This window comes from Suricata suricatta, chromosome X (assembly GCF_006229205.1).
Source record: "Suricata suricatta isolate VVHF042 chromosome X, meerkat_22Aug2017_6uvM2_HiC, whole genome shotgun sequence".
Lineage (NCBI taxonomy): Eukaryota > Metazoa > Chordata > Mammalia > Carnivora > Herpestidae > Suricata > Suricata suricatta.
In genome coordinates this window covers 77353028-77377179 of record NC_043717.1, presented here as the reverse complement: position 1 = coordinate 77377179, position 24152 = coordinate 77353028, and the positions used below count along the sequence as shown (strand labels likewise).

Genomic DNA, 24152 nt, shown 5'->3' with positions numbered 1-24152 from the left:
TGACCTCCTGAACGCAGGTGCTGGTAGTGAGGTTTCTTTTCGTCCTAATGGAAATGGACTCTGCCACTCCTAGAAAAGGCAAACACCTGGAAGGAGAAGTCATCCCTTGGAAGGACTGCTTTGGTTAACTGTTGGCCATCATTGGTGGTAAAATAGAAACGACGTTTTTATTTCTCCCTCCCTCCCCCTCCTGAACATTTCAGAGTGACCACTGGTTGGACTCTTGGCGGCGCTTACCCTGAACCTGTGTGTTAGGGGAGAGGGAATCTGCCGTTGCGGTTACTGGAGCTGCTCATAAGCAAGAATTCCCTATCCTGATCAAGGCTTTAAGCCTAAAAGAAAGCAGAAATAGGTATGGACCATCTGTGTGTATGTGTGTGTGCGTGCCTGTGTGTGCGTGCAAGCCTGTGTGTGTGCAGGGTGGGGTGGGCATGGAAAGGGAGGGGGTGGTGTGCTTTGAGGGTCTGAGGCAGATCAACTTCTGAATCTCCCTGCTTTGTAGGGTAGGTTTGTAAGTTATTTTGTTTTAACATGCTCCCATTTCATTGTTTTGTTTTTTTTTCTGAGAGAGGAAAAGTAGTTTGGGAGTCATCTTTTCAGTTTAAAGGCATCAAAAGAAATTTACATGTTATGCTTGTGAGCCTATCACAAAATCCCAGTCTGACAGTTTAAAATACAGGAGTCCCTGGTCACTGGGTGGGAGGGAAAGGGCAGGTTACTCAGCTCTTTGGTGCACACTTCCCCAAAGAATATGATTATTAGGATTTAAAATGGGACTTTGGGAGGTTAACTGTGGGGTTAGACTGCTCCTTAGAACAATTGGAAACCAGGAAGCAGTAATCATGCAAGAAACACACACAAAAAAGAAAAGAAGATGACCTTTTTCTATCTACCACACCCATCTTCTGGTCATCTTCTGCAGGACTAGGGGAAAGGGATCATGTTTCCAGAGAGACTGGAGGCTGTTTAATATCCTAGAAATCAGAGCCTGGGAGCCAGGATTCCACAGTTCTCATCTAAGAACCTGAGGCTGGTTAGGGTGACCCTTATTGCAACTTTTTGTGTGACATCATGCCCATTCTCCAACACTGCTTAAGACCCTTGGAGAAAAACCTTCATTATTGAATATATTGGATTGCAGTATTCACATGACAGACTCTCTCCAAAGATTTTTATGAGTAATGAACTTGTGTGCACTATACCATGCAAAGAGACAGAGAGGGAGACAGAGAGAGAAGGAGGGAGAGAGAGAGGTCACATACTACTAGTTTTTCAGACGGGAAAATACAAGACAAGAAAAGAAGAATCCATTGCCTAGGTTACCCTATAAATCCATATAAGGATTAGAATTTGAATCTTGAGTCATCTTACTACTGATACCTGTTTCACTCAACCCATATTTCTTCCTTGAGAAGAATTAGTGGTGGTCATGGAAGAGGAGGGCTATGGTAATCGTACCCTTTCTAGAAGGATAACCTTTTTATTTTTCAGTTTCTAAATGCTGTCAGAGGCACACTTCAAATGAAAGAGGGCTTCCCATTTAAGCTCTTCCCTAGGCAACCACAACAGCAAAAAATAAATAAAGAAAATAAAAAATCTCAATGACTATTCCTGGATGGCTGAAAGAGAAACTTTCTCAATATCAGTTATCTCAAGCCCTTCTCTTATTAAGCCAAGGAGAATCCAAAATGGACAATACAAAAAGGATTTTTTAAAAGCTATGTTTCAGAGTTTTATGAGAGATCAGAGAAAACAATTTGCATCAAGTGGGAATCGTTCTTATCCTGTGCGAGCCATTCTTCACCCTTCACTTATTTTAGTTATTTATTTGGCATTTTATAGCTCCTTTCCCATGCTGGCCTGCTTTACAGATCCTGTCTATGGGGTAAATTCTCCCTATTGGCCTGTCCCCAGTGCCAGAGCCATAAGAATTGGATATTTCATTTAAGTAGAATACAGAGAGATGAATCTTCTGAGTAAGGAACTAGAAATTGCCCTCTCTGGTCACCCTACCTGACTGCTCCAGGGTTCCCCAGTTCTCTTAGGAATTAAGTCAAGATTGGATATTTAACCCATGCTAAACGTGAAAGAGGAAACAGTGATCTCTTATGCCCCCAAGTTCCTCATCACGTCAATGCTAGAGCCAGGAGTCACCAACCATTAACCTATTAATTCTAGATTTCTCCCTGGAATGGAATCCTCACCCCCCAAATACCTATATTCTTCCCTTTTAGAGGAATGATTTATCCATCAACTGGGTGTTAAGCTTCCTGTTTCCCCTTCCCAGGTCAAGGGCAGCCCAAGTGCCCAATTTCTCTCTCTCTTCACAAGGCACCACCAGCAATAGAGATGAGAAATTCTGAAGAACAGCCAAGTGGAGGAACCACAGTGTTGCAGCGTCTGCTACAAGAGCAGCTCCGCTATGGCAATCCTAATGAGAATCGCAACCTGCTTGCCATACATCAGCAAGCCACAGGGAATGGCCCTCTTTTCCCCAGTAGCAGTGGGAACCCAGGCCCTCAGAATGATGTGTTGAGTCCCCAAGACCACCACCAACAGCTTGTGGCTCATGCTGCTCGACAGGAACCCCAGGGGCAGGAAATCCAGTCAGAAAATATCATCATGGAGAAGCAGCTTTCTCCCCGAATGCAGAATAATGAAGAACTCCCAACCTATGAAGAAGCAAAGGTCCAATCCCAGTACTTTCGGGGCCAACAGCATGCCAGTGTTGGAGCTGCCTTCTATGTCACTGGAGTCACCAACCAGAAGATGAGGACCGAGGGACGCCCATCAGTTCAGCGGCTTAATCCTGGCAAGATGCACCAGGATGAAGGACTCAGAGACCTTAAGCAAGGACATGTCCGCTCCTTAAGTGAAAGACTAATGCAGATGTCACTGGCCACCAGTGGAGTTAAGGCTCATCCACCTGTTACCAGCGCTCCCCTCTCCCCACCACAACCCAGTGACCTCTACAAGAATCCCACAAGTTCCAGTGAGTTCTACAAGGCCCAAGGGCCACCTCCCAGCCAGCATAGCCTGAAGGGCCTGGAACATCGAGGCCCCCCACCAGAGTATCCCTTCAAGGGCATGCCACCCCAGTCTGTAGTGTGCAAGCCCCAAGAGCCAGGGCACTTCTATAGTGAGCATCGTCTGAACCAGCCAGGGAGAACAGAGGGGCAACTGATGAGGTATCAGCATCCCCCTGAGTATGGAGCAGCCAGGTAAGAGAGTTCCCTTTCTGTCATTTCCTGGCCTCATCCCCAACCAGCTTCTGCTGTGTGTTGGGAATCTTAAGGGAAGGAATGGGCAGGTGTTTGGTATAACAAACTCTGCAATGCATGGCTGGCCCCTGGCTTAGTCAATTTCCTGCCAATCTGAATTTCTAGCCTCTTCAGCCATAATTAGTACCATATTAACATTCCCTTGACTTTATAGGTTGAGCATGGCCCCAACTGCTAAGTGGATGAGCAGGAACGTGAGTCTTGATTTCTACAGCGATACTCTGTCCTGTCTCCTGGGATTTTTGAAGGAAGGGCCTGTGTTCCTCGTTTTGGGAGTTGTTAAGCCTTTCCCTGAGGAGTAGAAGCAAATTATCTTGGACTTTAGTCTGGAATATTCTATCACTTTCCGTTATTCCCCTCCACAAAAGTCTCATCACTTATTTTTAGGAACAAATCTTTCTGCAGAATTACTATGATTCTTTCAGACACTAAACAAACACCTTGCTATTACTGTGGGGGAGGGGGAACTATATATGTGCAGATTCAGAATGTTACTTGCCTTGTACTTCCGTTGCAGTTCATGAAGTCCTAACTGCTCTTTCTTCTGTAGAGAGTCTGTTAGCTGCCGGTCTTGTTCTTAATGTCTAAGTTAAATTCACATCATGTCACATAGAAGTTTTGGTCAGATGCTAAAATGTAGGAAGAATAATATTCCCATGACTTCTTTACCACTGGTCATTAGTTCAAGGGGACTATTTCACATATTCATAAATATACTTCTGAATTATTCAGAGGCCAGATGTCCCATTACTTTATCAACCAGACCTCATGATTCAATGATTGTGTTCATTGTTCCTACTGTTACGGTGGGGGCCATGTCTGCGATCAGTAGCAGTTTGGCATATAAAGCAGAGGGAAGATTTCAACCATGGGCAATAATGATGGCAGTTATGTGTGGTGTCCCTGTCCTGTAACCATGGGTAATTATGGGTAACCATGAGGCTTGAAGTCCCTGGACCTAGTGGAGGCCTCTTCCCTGTGATCTCTCTATGGTCTAACTCTTTGCCTCCTGTCTCCTTCTCACTTATTTGGGAAAGAGCCACTTGGCTTGAAGTTCATTGGGTGACTCTGGAGAGAAGGCGGTCGGGGTGGAGTAGGGTGAAGGTAAGAGAATGCACCTGGCATTTCCTGGTATTTCATTTTCCCCCTTCGGGTCCTGTTTTATAGCCAGAAGCAATTCACTTTGGGCTCCACCCATAACTTGGCCAGTGTAGGATTTTTCTTTCCCCTTAACCCAGGTTGATTTCCTAACCTTTTCCAACCTCGTCTGTGCAGCTTTCAAAGGGCAGGAGCCTAAGTTCTGATAAATGGCTTAGAACAGGAAATGGGGTAATGGACAGGGCCCTTCCGGTTTAAGTGAGAGCCCCATCTGCCCAATGAAACGGAAGACCCAGGGAGGGGTTGGTCAGTTGGACTGCTTAGCTTAGTGGAAACCCATCCAAGCCAGTAAAATGTCAATGAAGCTGGGGGTTTTTGTTTTGCTCTTCCCAACAACATGGAAGAGCCTGTGGCACTCTGTCCCTTCTGTGGATGGGCTGACGTCTATTGCCTTGTGGGAGGGGAGTGTGTTGGCTGGGGTGTGGAGCAGAATCCAAAGCCCCGCTTAGCACAAGGCCCGCCTTCCCAGGAAAGCTATTTTCAGAACTCATTCACCAGTATTGTTTGCGATCTGAAATGACTCCCACAGTGTTTGAAGCTAGATGGAAAAGCCCTTTGATCTGCCTAAATAAATAATAAGGAGCCCAAAGAGGGATTTTTGTTTTCTTCCCAGACTGATTAAGCCACCGAAGAAATTTATGCATATATGTTACAGGAAGCTATCCCCTCCCTCTTGTGTTATCTGTGGGTCTCTCTACCTATCCCCCAAAGGAGTAGAGCCCATGGTGATTACCTCTTTTGAGGAGAATTTTATATGCAGGTTTGCTCTAATAGTTTTTTTTTTTTCTCCATGGGAGAGGAACATGGTATTTCATATGCTTGGTGAATAGTCAAACCTAAACTGGTCCTGATGGGAAGATGCTCTGTGTGGAGCTTGGGGTCTGCATCAGACAAATTCTGGCAATAAACTGTCTCCAGGGCCTGGGGTGAGGGAGTGGCACCTGTTGACAAATTACTGGCAAGGGGAGGCAGTTGAACTGCTTTCCAGAAATGTGCTGCTTTTAGGTGGTGACACATTTTTCCTCCTTTATTTCCTTGAACCGACTTGTTAGACAGTTTGCGAGTACCTTTCCAAGTAACTGCTGCTAGGTCCAATTAGAAGATGGAATTCTTAGTTCTTAATCCATAAATTACAGATCAAGTCACAAAGCAAGTTCTCTGAACAAATTGCCGTTCAGAATACCTTTGTATGCTTTCAGCGGTGCAGTGAAAATGTTAGAGATTTACTGTTAAAATGAACAAAATGATAGAAGCAATCTTTTTATTACTTCATCTTCCCTCTGCCCTCCTCTCCGCTTGAAAAATAAATATCCTGAATGCCCAGAACTCCAGATGGGGAACAAGGCCAAGCCATCTGAAGAATTAAAAGATTTCTGAATCTTTGTCTAAGTGCTGAGCCCTTTCTGCATCTGGGGTTTATGCATTTATCAACTGCCTTTAAAAATTAAAACCTTTCTGTTTGTAAAGCAGCCACCTCCTTTCAGTTGTTGAAATCATGCCCAGATCTGAGGTTTCCTGAAATCCTTGTTTAGTGGAATCTGAGGGTGACCTAACTCTGTAGTTCAGAGCAGGGCTGGTTGTGCAAGAGAAACAGTCCAGAATCTGCAGCCTTCTCCGGGATTTGCAGAGCCTGGGAGAAAAGCACTGTTTCTGTGGGGAGAATAAACTGGGGTCCAGGTTGTTGGTGGCACCCGCTCTGGTGAGAGTGTGCATGTGTGGGTTTGCACACGTGTGGGCAGGGAGTGTGTAGTGTGTGGGGGTGTGGGGGGGTGTGACTGAGGAGGGCGGGGGCTCTCAGTGAGGTGGGAGGAGGGAAGGTGCTGTGTCAGCTCCAGGGGCAGGCTTTTGCTTTCCCTTTGTGGCCTCGAAAGCTGTCTTTGGGAGAGAGTTCCCCTGGTTTGGGTCCGGGGCTTGGGAGTGGGGTAAAGGATGCTGATTTTGGTCATTGGTCTCTATCCTGCGTGCCTGCCATGTCTCCTTTTCCACCAAGCACCAGGGGCCCAGGTTGTCTTGGAAAGGAGCAGGATGAAGGGAGGGAAGGGGCAGGGAGGCAGGTCAGGGCCTTTCATGGGATCATGTGATTCTATTGTCTGCAGGCAACTTGTTGTTCCTGGTTAATATGTCAGCGGAAAGTGATTCGCACTGCTGTGCAGTGGAAGCACTTGGGGAGTGTGCCGCCCACCCAGCTGCCACCTGTAATATTAGCATTACTGTGAACTCGTATTATTTAATCTTGAGTGTAGTTTTGCGTCCTCTGACATCCCTCCAGCTCTCCCCGACCCTGTCATGCCTCTGTCCAGTCCTCTCAGGGGGAGCTTCACAGGAGTGTTAATACAGGCCTGCTGGGTTTTTTTTTCCTTTTTTTTTGTGGTGAGTGGATGCTGGAGCCCAGATGGAGGTCGTTGGCTGGAGGGCTTCCTCTCCTTTTGTGACTGCCCAAGCCTTGCTTCATGTTTGCAAACCTGCCAGGGACGGACTGCCTGGTTTTCCCAACATCATGGTATACTGCAATCTGCCTCCTTTTTCAGCCTGGGGAACCCCAGAGGCAGCTACCTTGTCTCCATCCTTTCTTTTTTTTATGTTTATTTATTTATTTTTAGAAAGAGGGAGAGAGAGGGAGGGAGGGAGAGAGAGAGAGAGAGAGAGAGAGAGAGAGCGCGCGAGCACACTGGGGAAGAGCAGAGAGAGAATTCCAAGCAGGCTCTGTGATGTCAGCCCGGAGCCGGACACAAGGTTCAATCTCACAAACCATGAAATCATGACCTGAGCCAAGAGATCAAGAGTCATCAGATGCTGAACCGACTGAGCCCCCCGGTGCCCCTGTGTCTCTGTTATTTCTAAGTAGAGCTCAAATTCAGGACCAGAGCCACTGCTGTCCTGGGCTTATCTGACTCTAAAGACCTCTTTCCAGGGACCTTGTGATCTGTTCCTTCCCGAGGCCCCTGGGAGGCCATGTACTGTCCAGGGCATGGCGGGGCCTTTCAGCCCCTAAGCAGCAAGGAGGCCAATGACTAGTCTGTTTGAAAGAGAGGTTTGGGCTACTCATGGGATGCAGAGGAACTGGGAAGAAGAAACCCATTTCAGAACTGGGCATTCAGTCTTTAAAAGAGAACACCTCCCAGACCTGGGGTTTCCAAATCTTGGCAACAAGGGTGAAGGTTACTTTGGTTATTTTTTTTTCCCTTAAATTTTGAGAGCTGGATTGGAGAATATGAATTTGAAAGCCCCACTTTTCTTCCCAGGAGAACCAAGAGCCCCAACAAATCCCAGCACATTATATTTTAACTCTGGTGATATATAAAAATTGTGACAGGTCTTACTCAAAGAGGAAGGAGAGCACGTAGTCCATTTGACCCCTAAGGAAACTGAAGATCTACAGTACAGAAAATAGGTTAAGACTCCTCCCCAAATAAATTTATAAATATCTTTTAGGTTTTTGATTGGATGAGTGTTTTGAGCATTTCCAGTCGTAATCATGAGCACCCTGTGAATTCTTCTGTCCACAAATAGGCCGCATGCCCTCTTCACTATTCAGCAATTATTTATAGTGTCCTATGTAGGAAATTGGAAGAATGACAGTACACCAGAGACATTGATGAAGCTGAGATACAGACCCCAGGGGTTGAGCCTGCATTCTGGCGAGCATCTGGGTTACTGGCGATCCATTAGCAAGTGTTTGGAATGATTTTGCAGCTGTCAAAAGCCCTTCCAGATCTCTCCCTCGCTCTCTCCCTCTCTCTCTCTCTCCCTCTCTTTCTTTCTCTTTACAGTTTACTTATTTATTTTGAGAGAGAGACTGAGCAGGGGACGGGCAGAGAGAGAGGGAGACAGAGAATCCCAAGCAGGCTCCACACTCAAACCCACCAACCGTGAGATCATGACCTGAGCTGAAACCAAGAGTCGGACGTTTACCCGACTGAGCCACCCAGGCACCTCAGTGAGGATCTCTTGTAGGGATCGATAACATGAACAATAATTATAACTGAAGTGTATGTTGGAGGGATGTGCTTTAGCATCTGGAATGCCAGTTTTAAATGTTAATTGCTCCTGGTGATTTGCCCCAGGTCCCCTATGAATTTTATGCAATTTAGTGCCAAGATTAAATGGATATCCCGTAAGTAAAATCTCTAACAGGGTCAACCTATCTCACTGAGAGGTAGACAAGAGACTCTTTGTAATTCCTATTGAGCTCAAAAATGAGAAGAGCCCAGTATTTTTGCAATTCATCCATGACCTCAGGAACAAAACGGGCTCATGCAGATTAAGTAACTTGAGCAAGGTTACATGGCTAGTAAGCAGTAGAAAAGGTCTCCAAATTCTGTTAGGATCCAAATCCCATGCTCTTAGCCATCTGTCTTCCCTGGATTGAGAAATATCAACTGTAGGACAAGCATCCAAGGGATGTGGGAGTATATGAGGTTAGTTGGGCATGGGCTGGGGGCTGAACAAGCTTCTCGTCTTCAGTTTACTTACAGATATTCTTGCTGGTAGTGGTGATGGTGAAAGTGATCCATTCACATACTGTGATTGTTGCCCTTAATGACTAATAGTCCAGTATGAGGTACAAAAGCAGGAAAGCCATATTAAGAAGTGTACCAAAGTTCTTGTTCTAGAATTTTCTACAAGAAATAGGTTGAGGATCTGAACATCGTTGTGTGGAAATTAATGTATTGTGGTAGTGGCAAGAGCAAAAAATGGGAATTTGGAAATGGGGGTTCTACTCTGGCACTACCAGAAACTCACTCTGTAATATGTGAAAGTTTGCTTCCTCTCTCTAAACTTCAGTTTCCCCCTCTGTCCAGTCACAGAATGGATCAAATGATTTCTTTAATGCTTTTTTGCTCCTTACATTTTGTGATTCCGTTCATCAAAAATAATAGGGTTATTGCCTATAATCCCCTCCAAATCTTGGTATCGCTGCGCTAATCAGCCTCATTCAATTATTAACTAATCAGCAATATTTATTTGGCGTCTGTAATGTCCTGAGTATCAGCATAGCCTCAAGTAATTTTCTGTGACTATATGAATTATGAAAGAGAGTTACTGATAGCAAGAAGAGGGCTGGTTTTGACTCTAGTTTGCCATTTCCTTGTGGGCAAGTAGAACATATTTTGTAAATCTGACCCTCTATATGTGCAGACCACATTTAGAATGTCAGAAGAGGTTTAGTTTAAAATAATGACATGGAGATTACCTTCTAGAAGACTCATTTAAATGCTTAAACCTCAGTTAAGCATCAGACTGTTGGTTTTGGCTCATGATCTCACAGTTTCCTTACTTTGCAGGTACGCTGGGGGGCATCAGAAGCCTCCTCATCTCACTTCCTTGTGCCCTTGCCCACCGGTGTCTTTGGAGAGAGCTTAACCTGAGTGTGCCTTCCATGTTTTACAGGCCGGCGCAGGACATCTCATTGTCATTGTCGGCCAGGAGCTCACGGCCCCACAGTCCTACTTCTTCCCTCACATCTGGGGGTTCCCTGCCCTTGCTGCAGTCTCCACCAGCTACAAGATTGTCTCCTGCCCAACACCCCTTGGTGCCAAACCAAGGAGACCACTCAGCTCACCTACCTAGACCACAGCAGCATTTCCTTCCAAACCCAGCTCACCAGAGCGATCATTACCGGCTCCCTCAGCCTGGCCTGAGTCAGCAGCAGCAGCACCACCACCACCACCATCACCAGCAGCAGCCCGGAGAAGCCTATTCAGCTATGCCTCGGGCTCAGCCGTCATCTGCTTCCTACCAGCCAATGCCAGCAGACCCCTTTGCCATTGTTTCCAGAGCCCAGCAGATGGTTGAGATCCTGTCAGATGAGAACCGGAACTTGAGGCAGGAATTGGAAGGATGCTACGAGAAGGTGGCAAGACTGCAAAAGGTGAGGCCCCCGTTTTGGGGTATCAAAGTCTTCTTTCAATCTTATTTGTTTCAGATCGATGCAAGTCTCCACTTGTTGGTGCCTGCATAACTTATGGGCAGGTCTTCTGGATTCTTCTATCTGAAGGTTGGATGTGGATCAAACTTGGGGGAAAGCCTGCCTAACTTTCTAGGGGAAGTCACATTTTACATTTATGTGAGCAGAAAAAAAAGCATAATTACACAGTTTGCCCAGACACCATAGCCCTAATGAAAACTTGATTGATTGTTTCCAAATTCCAAAAGGCAAAGAAACTTCTTCATAAGGCCAAGAACACTGGCCATTACCTGTATAGATGAACATCCTGCTAGCTTAAAGACCTTTTGTCTTGATTATATTTTCCCCACTACTGAATTTGGATCTTCAACATGAAACCACAATTCCTACAAAAATTTCACCACTGTAGTTAGGTCCAGACCCTGCCCTGCCTTGTTCTGGAAAAGGCTTAGAGCGCTTTTCCAAGTGGGAATTCTCATTGTAAGTCTTTTTCGGCATCCTCTTCTTTTGCCTCCTTTTTGCTTTGGTTTTTCCCTGCAGCTCACATTCAACATCTGTAGTCTCTCTCTGGTGTGTGTAGGGTGCAGGAGGGGCTTAGAACCGCAGCTGGGTGACAGGTGCCAGCCCTAGGCTGAGGAAGTAGAAAAAGGGGTGTATGTCCCATAGAACCATAGAATGCACAGGCTTCCCGGCCCTCCCCGCCCCCCTGCTGTCTCCTCCAGCTGGGACTTTAGCGCTTGAGCTCCCTGAGCTAGGAACCTTAGCTCTTGGCTTCCAGTGGCTGTTGGTGAATAGGGTTATGCCTTTGGCAGCCTCCTTGCAGCTTTTGTCATTGTGCAGCTCATGTGGTTTTGATCTCCCGACAATGTGAACCGTTCAGGGGAGGTGAGGGTGCAGGTGTGGGAGGGAGGGGACATTGCCTGGTTTTGTTCAGCAACTCTGTCCTTAGGAGACACCCGTCAGTGGAAATTTCAGGGGCCCGAATGAAACTGAGAATGTGTAAACACCAGATCTGGGTCCTAAAGTCAAGGAAGACTTACTGTCAGCTGAGAATTTTTTTTATCTAGCAAAAACACCTCCCCCTTACAGTGTTCCAAAATCTGGATATGGGATTTGTTGATTTGTTGGGGTAGGGCGAGAACTTTTCTCCCTGGCTTTGCCCCCCACCCCCAATTTTACATTTTCTCCCTCCTCTCATTTAACCCCCTCCTCTCAATCACATTGGTGCAACAAACTTAACCATACTCACACACTCAGAGAAGACGGGCCCTGTTTGGCAGATTGGGTTTAACAGTTGATAGATACTCCTTCTCAAACTCTATTCAGGGTGGCACCAGCCCCATCTCTGATGCAGTAATCAGCAAGGTGGGTGACATGGGAGAGAAGCAGAATGGATTTGTGTTGTTTGTTGTTGCTTGTTCCCCAGCCAGGGGAAAGATGCCTCAACCAAGCGTAATTGGCAGAGTGTGAGGGTTGGGAGAAGTGAAGGTTGACCCAGTGCCGCAGTGGATGAAAGGCGTAAGTGGGGCAGAAAAGGGAAAGGAAAGTGGGAAGAGTATGGTAGGTATCAGCTGGTGCTAGACAAGATATGAAAGCCCAGGGCTCATGAGGGGAATAAGTAGACAGAAACCCACCACCACCTCCTTCTTCCTTGCCCCCACTATCCTAGACCAAAGCAGGGGTTACACCCTTCTGTGACTTCTTTTCCCGGAAGGTCCTGTGGACTGCAGTAAAACTGGCCTATTTGGGGGGGTACAGTGTCTACACAGGGGGTAGGGAAAGTTTTGGTACAAGATCTCAAAATAGTACTCCGAACTACATAAGTAAAGGGACTGCCCTCTGGATGTGGCATTCCGTGGGGGGACTGGAAAGCCTTGCCTTCTCAAGGCTGCCCAGAGCAGACTAATACCAAGCCTGCTCTTTCAAATGAAAATGTTTATTTTCTGTAGCCAGCACTTGAATTTCACGCACAAGCTTTGTCGGGCCCAGACCTCGCAGATCTTGTCTTGAAATGCCATTCACCAGTTTTCACCTTCTGTGCTGCTATCTTGGTGCCATCTGCAAGGAGAAAAACACTCTGGAGTCTGCTCTTTTCTATGGTGTAAGCCTCATTTGTTTGCAGGCAGTCCTGCCTCAGGCATCATTTTGGAGCTGGGGCAGGTGGAATCTGAGTTTGGTAACCAGCCTTTTCCCCAGTTTCCCACTGGAGGCCTGATATTTCTCTCCAGAAAGTACCCCAAGCTGTGTTAAGGAGGGTGGTGGAAAACTGAGAAACAATGCAGAATGGTTATAGGAGTCAGATTTAATTTGCAAATTGCTTAATAGATGATGAGGTTTATTATCTTACACAAATTTTATGCAAATATCTCTGGCTATTTTATGTGCAATGAAGCTATCCTGGTTATAGAAAGACTCTAGAGTCTGATTTCGTGTTTTCTTCCCATTTCAGGCTGATTAGGGTAAGACCCTTTCTCTGTAAGGTTTTGTGTGTTATTGGGTTTTGTTGTTGTTTTGCATTCTACAGGATTTGCCCTGGTTTCATAAAACATAACTCCGATCACGAATTTCTGTTCGAAAGTCCATCCTGGTCTCCCACTACGGGAGAAAGTCCAAATACCTGGCATTAAAGCCCTTTTATGATCTGACTCTAGTCTATCTTTACAGCCAGATCTCACCAGCTTCTGTCTGTGTACCCCACAGTGTCCAGCCAAATGAGACTACTGGTCATTCTGGGAATGCATTCACTCACTCAGAATAGAATACCCTTCCCCTCACCTCTGCTCATTGAAATCTGACCCAGCTTTCAGGATTTGACATGAAATGCCACCTCCTGCCTGAAATTGTTCACCTCTCCCCTCACCCCAAGAGGAATACCTTTTCCTCCCCTGCACTTTTCTAGAAGTTCTACTGTTCTGAATAATGCAACCTTCTCTATATTCTTGTTCTTGATTAGAATTAAAGCTCGTTGGAGGGAAACAGTAATGTCCTCATTCATATTTACACACCCCACCGTATTTTTTAAATGTTTATTTATTTGTGGGAGAGAGAGAGAGAGAGAGAGAGAGAGAGAGAGAGAGAGAGAGAGCGCACGAGCGAGCAAGCCGGGGAGGGGCAGAGAGAGGGAAGAGAATCCCAAGCAGGCCCTATGCTGTTAGGACAAGCTCCAGGCTCTGAGCACATAGCCTAATGTGGGGCTCGAATTCACGAACCGTGAAATCATGACCTGAACCGAAGTTAGATGCTTAACTGACTAAGCTATCCACGTGCTCCTCCCCATGATATTTTTAAGAGTTCTGTAAATATTTGCCCCTTGGTAAAGGTTGTTTAGATTGAACTGAGCTGCAGCATAAGGGTGAGGCTTAGAGTTTTTAAAGTTTGCCTCTGCCACTAACTTAATCTCAGAAAGGGAAGTTTTATTTTTCTGTCTGCTAAAATGGAAAGAGGAATCCTTGTGAAGGCAGGTATCTGGGCAAATCGAAACAAACATGGGAAAGCCCTTTGGAAACTCTGGAATAATGTTATCTATGTACTGTATACATTATTAATAGTATTTTCAAAATTAAGCAAATTCTTATGCAGAAATGAAAATCATTTCTAACTCTACTGATGAACTTTTTTCTCTCCTACCACCTTGTCTGGAAGCAGAAACGGTATTTAACCTGAGGGAATCTCATGACCCTGTGAATTAGTTGCTGAGCTGGTTGACTTCAGCAATTCTTCTGGGAAACTTCTCATTTGACTGTGTTATGCTGGTGGCTGGGCCATCTGGAAAGCCCTGGGAGAAGCTTTTATTAAGGGTTTGCAGACATGTTTTCAGACCATCTTTTTTCCATTAATCTCCTACTATCTTCACTATCTGTCCTCTTTTTTTTTTTTCAGGTGGAAACAGAAATCCAGCGTGTCTCGGAGGCATATGAGAACCTTGTAAAGTCATCCTCCAAAAGAGAGGCCCTGGAGAAAGCCATGAGAAATAAGCTTGAGGGTGAAATTCGAAGAATGCATGACTTCAACAGGGATCTGAGAGGTGAGGGACTTACTTCTGAAGCAATGGCCAAGACAGTGAAGGGAAAGGCTGAGGAGTATACATTGAGCCTCTCGGCTTCACCAGCCCACTGGTATGGTCGCTGAAGTGCAGGGCATCGGCAAGGCTAGGCGTCAGGGAATGCAGTAGAACTTGGTCCCAAGCTTGCTTCATTGAAGTGGGATGAGCTGATTGTTCATCAGAGAGTATCCCTCCAGGACCTTCTGGACTCTCCTGGCCTGTCCCCACAATCTACACTTTTCTTCCTTTATAGGCTGTGCAAGCCTGAAATAGTGACGTCCCCCAATGTTTCTAGGACTCCCTCATTGTACTTCTAGCTTAACATGATAATACTGAAGGTGGTGAGAAATGATCACCTTCATCACCTTCAAAACTGATGACCTGGGGGATGCTATCTTCCGTCTTTGGATTTAGATGATCTTATTGATCAAATGAGACAGCTGCACTGGATACTGTCCATGGTCCCCTTCTGGCTTTCTGATTTTAAGACTTTATGATAACTTTGGTGCTCCTTTTTCCTGGTGAATGAAAGATGTCATATATTCAGGGGTAGATTCCTTCATTGGAATTTAGAATTCTGCACTTAGGTTTTGTCAGTGAGAAGTGAAAGTGTTCAGTACTCACCTCTTCCTTCCCTACTGTGTCTTAGTTTTGTTTGGGGTTCCACATTTGCAAATCTGTGTCTATGTCGCCTCTTCCTGAGTAACAAGAAGAAGCAGGCTTGTTTTGCCCAAGATCAGTGTTTATTTTTTTTTATTTTGATTATTTTTGAGAGAGAGAGAGAGAGAGAGAGAGAGAGAGAGAGAGAGAGAGAGAGAGGATTTGAAGCAGGTTCCATGCTGTCAGTGCAGAGCCCGATGTAGGGCTCAACTCATGAACTACGAGACCATGACCATGAGATTAAGAGTCAGACACTCAACTGAGCCACCCAGGCACCCCGCAGTATCAATATTTACAGGGCAAACACCATGTGCTTGGAAGTTTGTATATAAGGACCTGTTTGTTGATTGTTTCTGAATTCCACAGAGCGTCTAGAGACTGCCAACAAGCAGCTTGCAGAGAAGGAATATGAGGGGTCGGAGGATACTAGAAAAACCATTTCTCAGCTCTTTGCAAAAAGTAAGTGTGAAAGCTCCAGCAGCAGGTATGGATGTGTGTTTGGAGCGAGATGGGTAAAAAGATCACACACTTCTGTTGATCCGTCTCGAACAGCCAGAACAGAGTGAATGCCATCGAGGGAATCTTTTTTCTGTTCAGGTATAAAGTTGAGATTGTTGTTCTTTTCCTTCTAGGCCAAGAAGGCTGCTTGCCACATTTAGTCACATCAACATGGTTCCTTGTGTATTAAAGCAGAGAAGCCCCCTTGAAATCTCTGCTTTTGTCATGGCTAGCCACAAATGACCTCTGTGAACATGGGGTCGCTTAATGTTGAAGGGAATTATTGTTGAAGGCTCCATGTGCTCGCTCTAGGAGAGATGGGATTAACATGCGGAATTGATGATTAGTGTTTCGAATACCTGATCTGCACCTGCGGCTCCCTTAGTTCAACACCCTGTATTGTATCATATCGTCACATGTTGGCAGACTCCAAGGGAATCTTCAGGAGGATCCACTGCTAGCCCTGAACTAGTGACTCTGGTTTCAGAGTTGGAGGATAGGGAGGAGGGCAGAACTATGTCTTCCTCATAATACTGTTTCCTTTGTCTGGAAGTATTCCGGACAATGAACTAATCCTCTTCTTTATCGGTCTCTAATAGACTCCACCCAGCTAGACAATGCTTCATTCTTTCCAATTGCCACAATAAAACCAGCAATAAAAACTATGCAGTGGATTGAGTCCATAGGGGGAAACAGATGAACTACCCTCACTTCTGCAGATGTCCGTAATTGGTGTTCCCTACCCCCAGCCTCCCTCACTGCTGCTCCCAGCTAGAGTAGTACATGGTGGGGACTTCTCAGGCCCCATCTTTGCTGGGCCTCCACATGACCCTTTCAAGTCTTTCCATGTGGCTTCTAGTCAGCTTTTACAAGTTTGTTTGATCTTCACTTACAATATCCCCCTCCCTTCCCGGGTTGTTCTGTTGTGCTCTGGCCTCTGAAGTGGGGCTTTTTTCTTCCTCATTTCCCTGTGCCTCCTGTTCCTTTGTCAGTATGTCTTAGAGGGAAGAATGTAGTTTTTCTGGTGTCATCAGTACCTCGTGTAAATTGTTGTGAAGTTGCTTTTGTGGTGTCACTGTTACCTTGGAAATTAGTTTACTGGTGGAGAAGATGGCTGCCTTCCGAGACAAAACAAAACAAAAGAGAAAATGTATGGATTCTTGCCCTGGATCTGCTAGTCCATATTCCTCCATGTGTGGTGATGGTGTTTCAGGTGTCCTATGAGCTTTGCTACTGGTTTATAAAATGTGGGAATTTAGTAGAAAAGATTTTATTCACAATGGGGTGAGGGATTGTCGAGTGGTTCTAGAAGGGAAAAATGGACTCCACTTAGCAAGCAGAGAAGAGGGCATGACTTGCAGCCCTTTAGTTCTTTTTGCCTTTGGCCATCAATAGGGTGCTACATGGTTGGAACTGTGGCAAGAGCCAAGAAAGCCCTCTTGAAAAGCCTCCATGGGGAATGTGCTCTAGTTACACTAGAGAGACCAAACCAGTGCAGCCCTAGGAGAAGGCTGTCTCTTCAGAGTTTAAAACAGCCTAGCCTTAAGTATGGACTCCATTGTGTGTTCATTTACTAATTCTGAGACCTGGTACAAGTTACTCAAGCCCTCCAAGTCTCTATTGTTTTTCGGATAAAAAATGGAAAAGAGAATAATACCTTCCTTGTATGACTCCTCTGAGAATAAAGCTAGTACAATACTTTGGTAGGCAGTAAGTATTCAACAAATTTTCATTTCTCTCCAAGGTAGAACTATATGGGTACGTAAAGTCAGAGTGGGAGGGAACATGGAGCTACCCTGTTAAAGTTTCTCTTACAAACTTAAATATCCCAGTCTGCAGAGGAAGGGCACTCTAACCTCCAAGTGAGAAACAAAAGAGTTCCTTTGTGTTTATGGTATATCTGGTATATATATAATGAGGTCTATCCTTATTTAAAGGGGAGGGACCTAGAAAGGTAGGGGGGATATCTACATGTGTCATGGTCATTTGTACCTACAAGGCAATGGATTTATGTCAATTAAAAAATAATGCTAGTGAGTAAAGGATGGGATTTGAAGGTTTATACATTCTATGGGATACCATTTTTAGATTGATTTAATATATTGTCTTAAGGAGATACCTGGGAAAATTTGGGGGGGGCTCAATTGCTTTTTTGCCAATACAAGACCACTTGAGGAAATAAAATTGAAGACCCAAGCCTACCTATTCTTGTGTGTGTGTGTGTGTGTGTGTGTGTGTGTGTGTGTGTATTCTTTGCATAATACCTTTCAGAAACTTTTTTTACATCTACTTTCACATTGCTTCTGTGTAACAACCATTGTTCAGTGACTTTGCTGAGTTTACATAACAAGTTAGCGGTAGAGCAATGATAGTATCTCCTGGTTCGCTTAGCTGTGTGTTAGAGGACATCTGGTAGAGTATGACTGTCACTTTTGCTCAGGTAAGCTTTTGAGCCAGCTCCAGAATTGCGGTATTGATAATTCATGTCTTGATAGATAAGGAAAGCCAGAGGGAGAAGGAGAAGCTGGAAGCCGAGCTGGCCACGGCCCGTTCTACCAATGAGGACCAACGACGACACATTGAAATCCGAGACCAGGCCTTGAGCAACGCCCAGGCCAAGGTGGTCAAGCTGGAGGAAGAGGTATGTGTGGTTTCCTTAGGTAGCATATGAGCCCCAAGGAGTGGGAGAGCTGAGAAATCAGGGGCCTTGGGACTCCCCATTTTGGTGAACCGGCAGCTACACTATCCCCCAACAGGAAGGTACCATCTGCTACTTCTACTTATAGCTGTCCTGATAGGAGTGGATTTTGATTTCTTTCTTCTTCTCTGCAAGTCCTTTCCTTTGGCTTCAGAATAGAAAATTACCAAGGTCAAGAAGTAATTTCCATTTGCTCATCCATATAATAAACTAAACACCCCCATCCAAGTTCTTACGATGGACCCAGCCCTGCTTTCAGCCTGTGACAGATACATACATTTTTTTTAAATGCCTGCCCTTATAGGGCTTTAAAGCTTTATTTTAGAAGGGCTAAAAAATGACTCTATATTCTAAAGTACTCCAATGATCTTTTTTAAAAGTATTTTATTTATTTTTTAATGTTTATTTAGTTTTGAGAGAGAGAGACCGAGCATAAGCAGGGGAGGAATAGAGAGAGGAGACACAGAATGTGAAGCAGGCTCCAGGCTCCGAGCTGTCAGCACAAAGTCCGATGCAGGGCTCAAACTCATGAACTGTGAGATCATGACCTGAGCCGAAGTCGGATGCTCAATCGACTGAGCCACCCAGGCGCCCCTCCAACAATCTTAAAATCAAAATGGTCCTTGTCTCCCGATGCTCAGTGGGAAGTTGGTCCCCTCAGGTTAAAAAAGAAAAAATCTTGATGGCTGGGCCTCTATTCTAGGATTTATTTTGCAGATTGGTTTTGAAATAGAAGCAATCTTGAGGACGTCTGGGACAGGATGGGATCCAGGGAAAACTTACAGTTTATAGCAGGCCAGGAATTATGCCCTGGGTCTTACTGGGTATGTGATGGGGAGAAAGCGTCAGTTATTTCTGTGCAAGGATGGGGTCTTTCCTTGACAAATACAAGCCCCCCTCCCCCAAATCCTAAGCATATGATAAATGTGCATCTGATTAGTCTTGATGCGGATGTTACTTGATTGCAACACTGAACTGTGTTCATGTGAAAGAGAGGGAATATTGCTGCTGGCCTGTCATTAATTAATCTTGGGTGTCCGTTGTTATTGTATTGAAGTACTACTAGCGGTTCAGTATTTTATACTTCAGGCAATGGGTATGTTCCAACAAAAATGGATGCCAAAGTGTAACTTGGTGAAGAAAATTTCACAACTCACTATTCTAAAATTTGAATGTTTAAAAAAATTTTTTTTAATATTTATTTTTGAGAGAGACGGAGTGTGAGTGGGGGAGGCGGGGAGACACTGAGGGAGGCAGAATCTGAAGCAGGCCCCAGGCTCTGAGCTGTCAGCACAGAGCTGGATGCAGGACTCAAACCCAGGAGCAGCGAGATCATGACCTGAGCCAAAGTCGGACACCTAATCAACTGAGCCAGTCAGGCGCTGCCTAAAATTTGAATTTTTTTAAGATGAAAAATCGCCTCCATTGTAACAAATTGGAAGCTTTATAAATTTGAGACCAAACAAAAAAGTGTTTAGTAACCAAGCCCTCAGCATTGTGGCTCTTATATGTAAGGTGTCTTTCCTACCTTCATTCATGACCTGCTTCTGCTCCCTCAAGAAGAATGGTTCTAGTTCCTAGAGATCTCCTGACTCTCAGATATCATTGGCTTTTTGGGGGTAGGAATTAAAACACTTGTTGGAAATGGGTTGTGGGCTCATACATTTCTAGTAGGTAATATTGCCTGACCTATGATGTCCTTGACCTGACTTACGTATTTATTAAACTTCAGGTTGTATGAAATCTGGCTAGCATCCTGCTTCATCCATGCTTAACATCAGAAATATTGAATTACTTTATTGAACATGAGGAATATTCATATATGTCTGGTATCCAGACCTCAGGAGCACACCATTTAACCTTTTGCTACTCTTTGCATGTTCTTTCCCTTTTCCCTTTTGTGAGGAAATTGCAGAGTCAATGACAGAACAAGGATAAGACTGTATTCTTTTAGAGAAGGGAAAAGAGACTGGCTGAGAAGTAGCTTTCTGATGGTCACATGGCAAGTGTCGGGTAGAGCCAGGAATAAAACTGGAATCTCATGACTTCCTAGCCCATGAATTCCCTAGCCCTTGCTGCTTGTCTCCCAGTCTGAATCATCCTTTGGTTCCATTCCCAAAGAGAAACTGTGGGCGTTTGTTCAGATTTGGTCTCCCCTGCATCTTTTCATTTAAAAAAATCTGCTTCACCCGTTGGGGCCCTCTTTTTCAACAAGAGGCTTGTCCAGCCTGCTTCAAGATTGGGGTGTGTATACAGCCCTGCTGCCCCTCCAGGAGGGATGGCTATCCAGTAGAAGATAAATGGGGACAAAGACTCTGTGGCTCTCTCGGTTTGCTGTGTCCTAGGGCTTAGTAGTAACTGGTTGTTAATCATGAAAATAATATATATCTACGGAGAAAATGTTAATTTGTAGTTCCCACTGGGCAGCTCTCACTGAAACAGTTGCCTGAAATATATTTCTGGCTCCAGACTTCTGAGGCTTTTCTGGGCATTTGTTCCAGAGATGTTTTGTCATTTTCCAGGGCCCTGCCCCCAAAACACGTAGATTACAGTTTAAGAAAGAAGTTTGCAAACTTGGGCTAGGTTTGAATCGTGGCATCTAGCACCCAGAGATGTCAAATAAATTCATCAGTTATTGTCAGTTTTTTACCCTTTATCCAGCTTGTGCTTTCTCTCTGAGGCTACTGGTCGAGAAATTCTGAGTTGCTGGTGCTACAGGAGGTAGAAGGTTTGACGGGGAGAGCGGGCTGGGAGCCTTCTACCCAGTGGAATCACAAAGGCAGAGGCCATGTTATGTCTTCCAGACTAGCACTGGAGGGGCTTGAAACCGTGTCTCTAGAAAAATTGACTGATTCATATTTTCTTTTCCGCTTTATTAGCCTATCAGAGCTGCCTTTGCTCCTAGGTGGTGTTTGCCTTGTCTCCTCTATAATTTTCAAAGGAAAACATTCCTTTTCCTTATTGTCAAATACAGGAATTGATCATTGAAGTTTGGCTTTTCTGCTGTGATTCAACCCCCACTAGGCTCGTTCTACGTGGCATCAAATTTTAAGTACGGGACATTAGAGAAGGTGGCTCTGGAACTAATCTATTCAGGAGTCTTCTAAGTACTTTTGTACTAGGCCATCTACTAAGCACTTGATGAGTTATCTCATTTGATCTTTATAGAGGTATATCACATTATCATTATCTTCATGCTGTTGATAGATGAATAAATGGAAGGTCCGAGAGATTGTGGAGCTTACCTAAGTTTGCACACCTAGTGAGTGGGACAGCTCAGATTTGGACTGAGATAGTCTGAGGCGAGAGCTCATGACCATAACCATTTCACTGTTCAAAAAATTAGTGAACATCTCTAAAGTAAGAAAGGGTATTCATGAATAGAAAATGTATTCCTCTATCTGTTGGCGATGTAAAGTCCTTTTGGAAGGCAGAGGGATAGGTAAGACATTTACCTGTGTCTTGTATAAATAGAGAATTAAGTTATGGCTCACAAATGGCACCCTGAATTTTTCATAGAAGTTCTTCCAGGGGAAATATCTGTAGTCTGCCTTGCAAAGGAGAATTAGGGAACTTTTCCCAAATTAAGTCATTTGTCTAGGGAGTACTTTCTTAGCCTGCTAAGTGTCAGGGCAGGTCAATATGTATATCAAGTTATTATGTTGTACACCTGAAACTAATATAATGTTATATGTCAAATATATCTCAATTTTAAAAAAAAGACAGAGAAAGATTATGACTAATTTAACAGATCAAGGACCCTTGCATACATTTATGTCTTTCTCTGTATGAAGTCCTCATTTAGATGCTTTTCCTAAAATTCATTTCATTTTTCTAATCCCATAAGTCTCTTGCCCATGATACTCTACATTCACCATGCTCTAAGCTCAATACATAAATTTTTTCTGTATAGATGTGCCTCAGGCTTACAGAGAACTTTCTCCTGCAGTTACAACTTCCTTCCAATTCCACGCTCAGCAGAGATTCTCTGATGGACCCCACTCTGTTGACATCAAGGAAGGTATCTTGCTGAATGGGGCTAATACTTTTATTAAAGAACAGACTTGTTTGTTTGGGTTTTTTTTTTTTTTTTTTGGTGATTCACTATGATCTAGGTCTTGCCACCAATCTGCAGCCTATGCAGCAAACAGCAGCCAAGGTGAATGGTGCCTTTCCATCCTTGCCCTTATCTTTCAGGACACGTAGGTCCTATTGAAGTGGAGGCTCATTAAACTCCAAGTCAAAAGAATTCTGTGTCCCACAGCAACCATGGGATTCTCCCATTCAAAAAGATCTTCCCCACCTCCCTTCCCCACCCCCACTAATTTGACCTCACTGTACAGTTTTGACCGAGGCCTGGCATATCCGCTCACAAGGCTGAAGGCAGCCCAGACTTCTGGCTGGCTACTGTCTTATGATGACCCAGAACTGAGCCACTGCTTAGGTAATTGTTTCAAGGATGGTGGGAAAAAGGGCCTGGCAAGATCAAAGAGGGAAGATGCTGCGGGTGGGCTGCTTACTGGGAAGAGTGCACTGGAAGGGACAGAGCAGAATGTGGGCGGGCTGGCAAAAAAAAAATAAAAAAGCTAGTGAGCCTTGTTCTTGGGCTTTAGGCTAAAATGACAGCCACAGAGATTCAGGGGAAAAGTGTTAAACTCTGCTGAACTACGATGGCTGGTGATGCTTTAGACATTGCAGTGATAACTCTTGGTAGCAGTACGTTTTTCAATGTTCTTCTGCCACTCCACTCAGTTCTTCCAAACAACATTCATATTGTTTCCCTCCATTTCCTCTATTAGCCTTTATGGCTGACAGTTTCTCTTATTTCTAGTTCCCTTGCTACTTATTAGATTTGTCATTTTGGTTTGAGAGATGGACAGTTCTACACCATCCTTACAGTATCATGACTGGTCTCCTTTCCAGTATTAGAGGAAGCTGTGCTACGCATCGACATTTATGTCTCATCCAAAATAATCTTCAAACAAATAGGATTTTGTTTCTGTAGGTAAAACTCACACAATAGTTATGCTGGATTATAAAGTCTGGACGGAAAATCTGAGGGTACTAATTATGTGTGCATTTTGAGGATTGATGGGAATTCGGATAAGGTATGTTATATCCCTGGGAATCTTCCACAGTGTTCTGTTGATGAATTATTGATTCATTTGAAGGGCATTTCATCTAAGGATAATATTTCCCATATTTAAGGCTGCATATTTTATTGAAGTAGGTGTTGGTTCACCCACTATGTTAAGAAATTATGTCCCCACCCCAAATAGAGATGGAGTGACCTCTCAGAGCTTGATTTTTCTCAGTTTTTTCCTATGGCTTTAACTTTTTAAATTCCCAAATTGGAAGCCTCATATAATTCCTTTAGTCTCCTTAATAGAATGAACTCCGTTCTCTTGGTAGCAAGTTTCTAGAGGTGGTTTCTACTCTTGAGTTCTTTTAATATCCACCAGTGGACCACAGCCTCTTGGCAATAGACAGAGGCAGCTTGCTAATACCAGGGTAGTGTTACCAAATTGCTTCAGAGGGAACTCTTATTTGGAGCCTGGGGCTCCTGATTAAGGCTAAATCAAATAAAATAGAAATGACAGAACAGTCATGGTGCAACATATAATTGTATGGATAGGAAAGGAGCAAAGAAAGTACACTTTATTTGTGTGTTTGTTTGTTTAAATGTTTGTTTGTTTCTTTGTTTGTTTTGAGAGACAGAGAGAGCCAGGGAGGGGTAGAGAGGAGGAGAGAACCACAAGCAGGCTGCTCTGTGCTGTTAGCCCAGAGCCTGACGAGGGGCTCAATCTCATGAATCATGAGATCATGATCTGAGCTGAAATCAAGAGTCAGACACTTAACTGAGTGAGCCACCCAGGGGCCCCTTTATCTATTTTTTAAGTTTACCTG

General features: G+C 44.4%; 1 protein-coding gene across 1 annotated transcript in view; it reads left to right on the top strand.

Moving 5' to 3' along the window:
- The first annotated feature begins 313 nt into the window (after positions 1-313).
- The window catches only part of AMOT (angiomotin), a 46702-nt gene continuing 22863 nt past the window's right edge, over positions 314-24152 (top strand). Inside the window, exons 1-6 of the mRNA XM_029930328.1 lie at positions 314-352; positions 2288-3221; positions 9831-10311; positions 14227-14371; positions 15416-15508; positions 18043-18188. Of these exons, the coding sequence (XP_029786188.1) occupies positions 2350-3221; positions 9831-10311; positions 14227-14371; positions 15416-15508; positions 18043-18188 (1737 nt within the window). The 5' untranslated portion in view covers positions 314-352; positions 2288-2349. The remainder of the gene's footprint in view (positions 353-2287; positions 3222-9830; positions 10312-14226; positions 14372-15415; positions 15509-18042; positions 18189-24152) is intronic.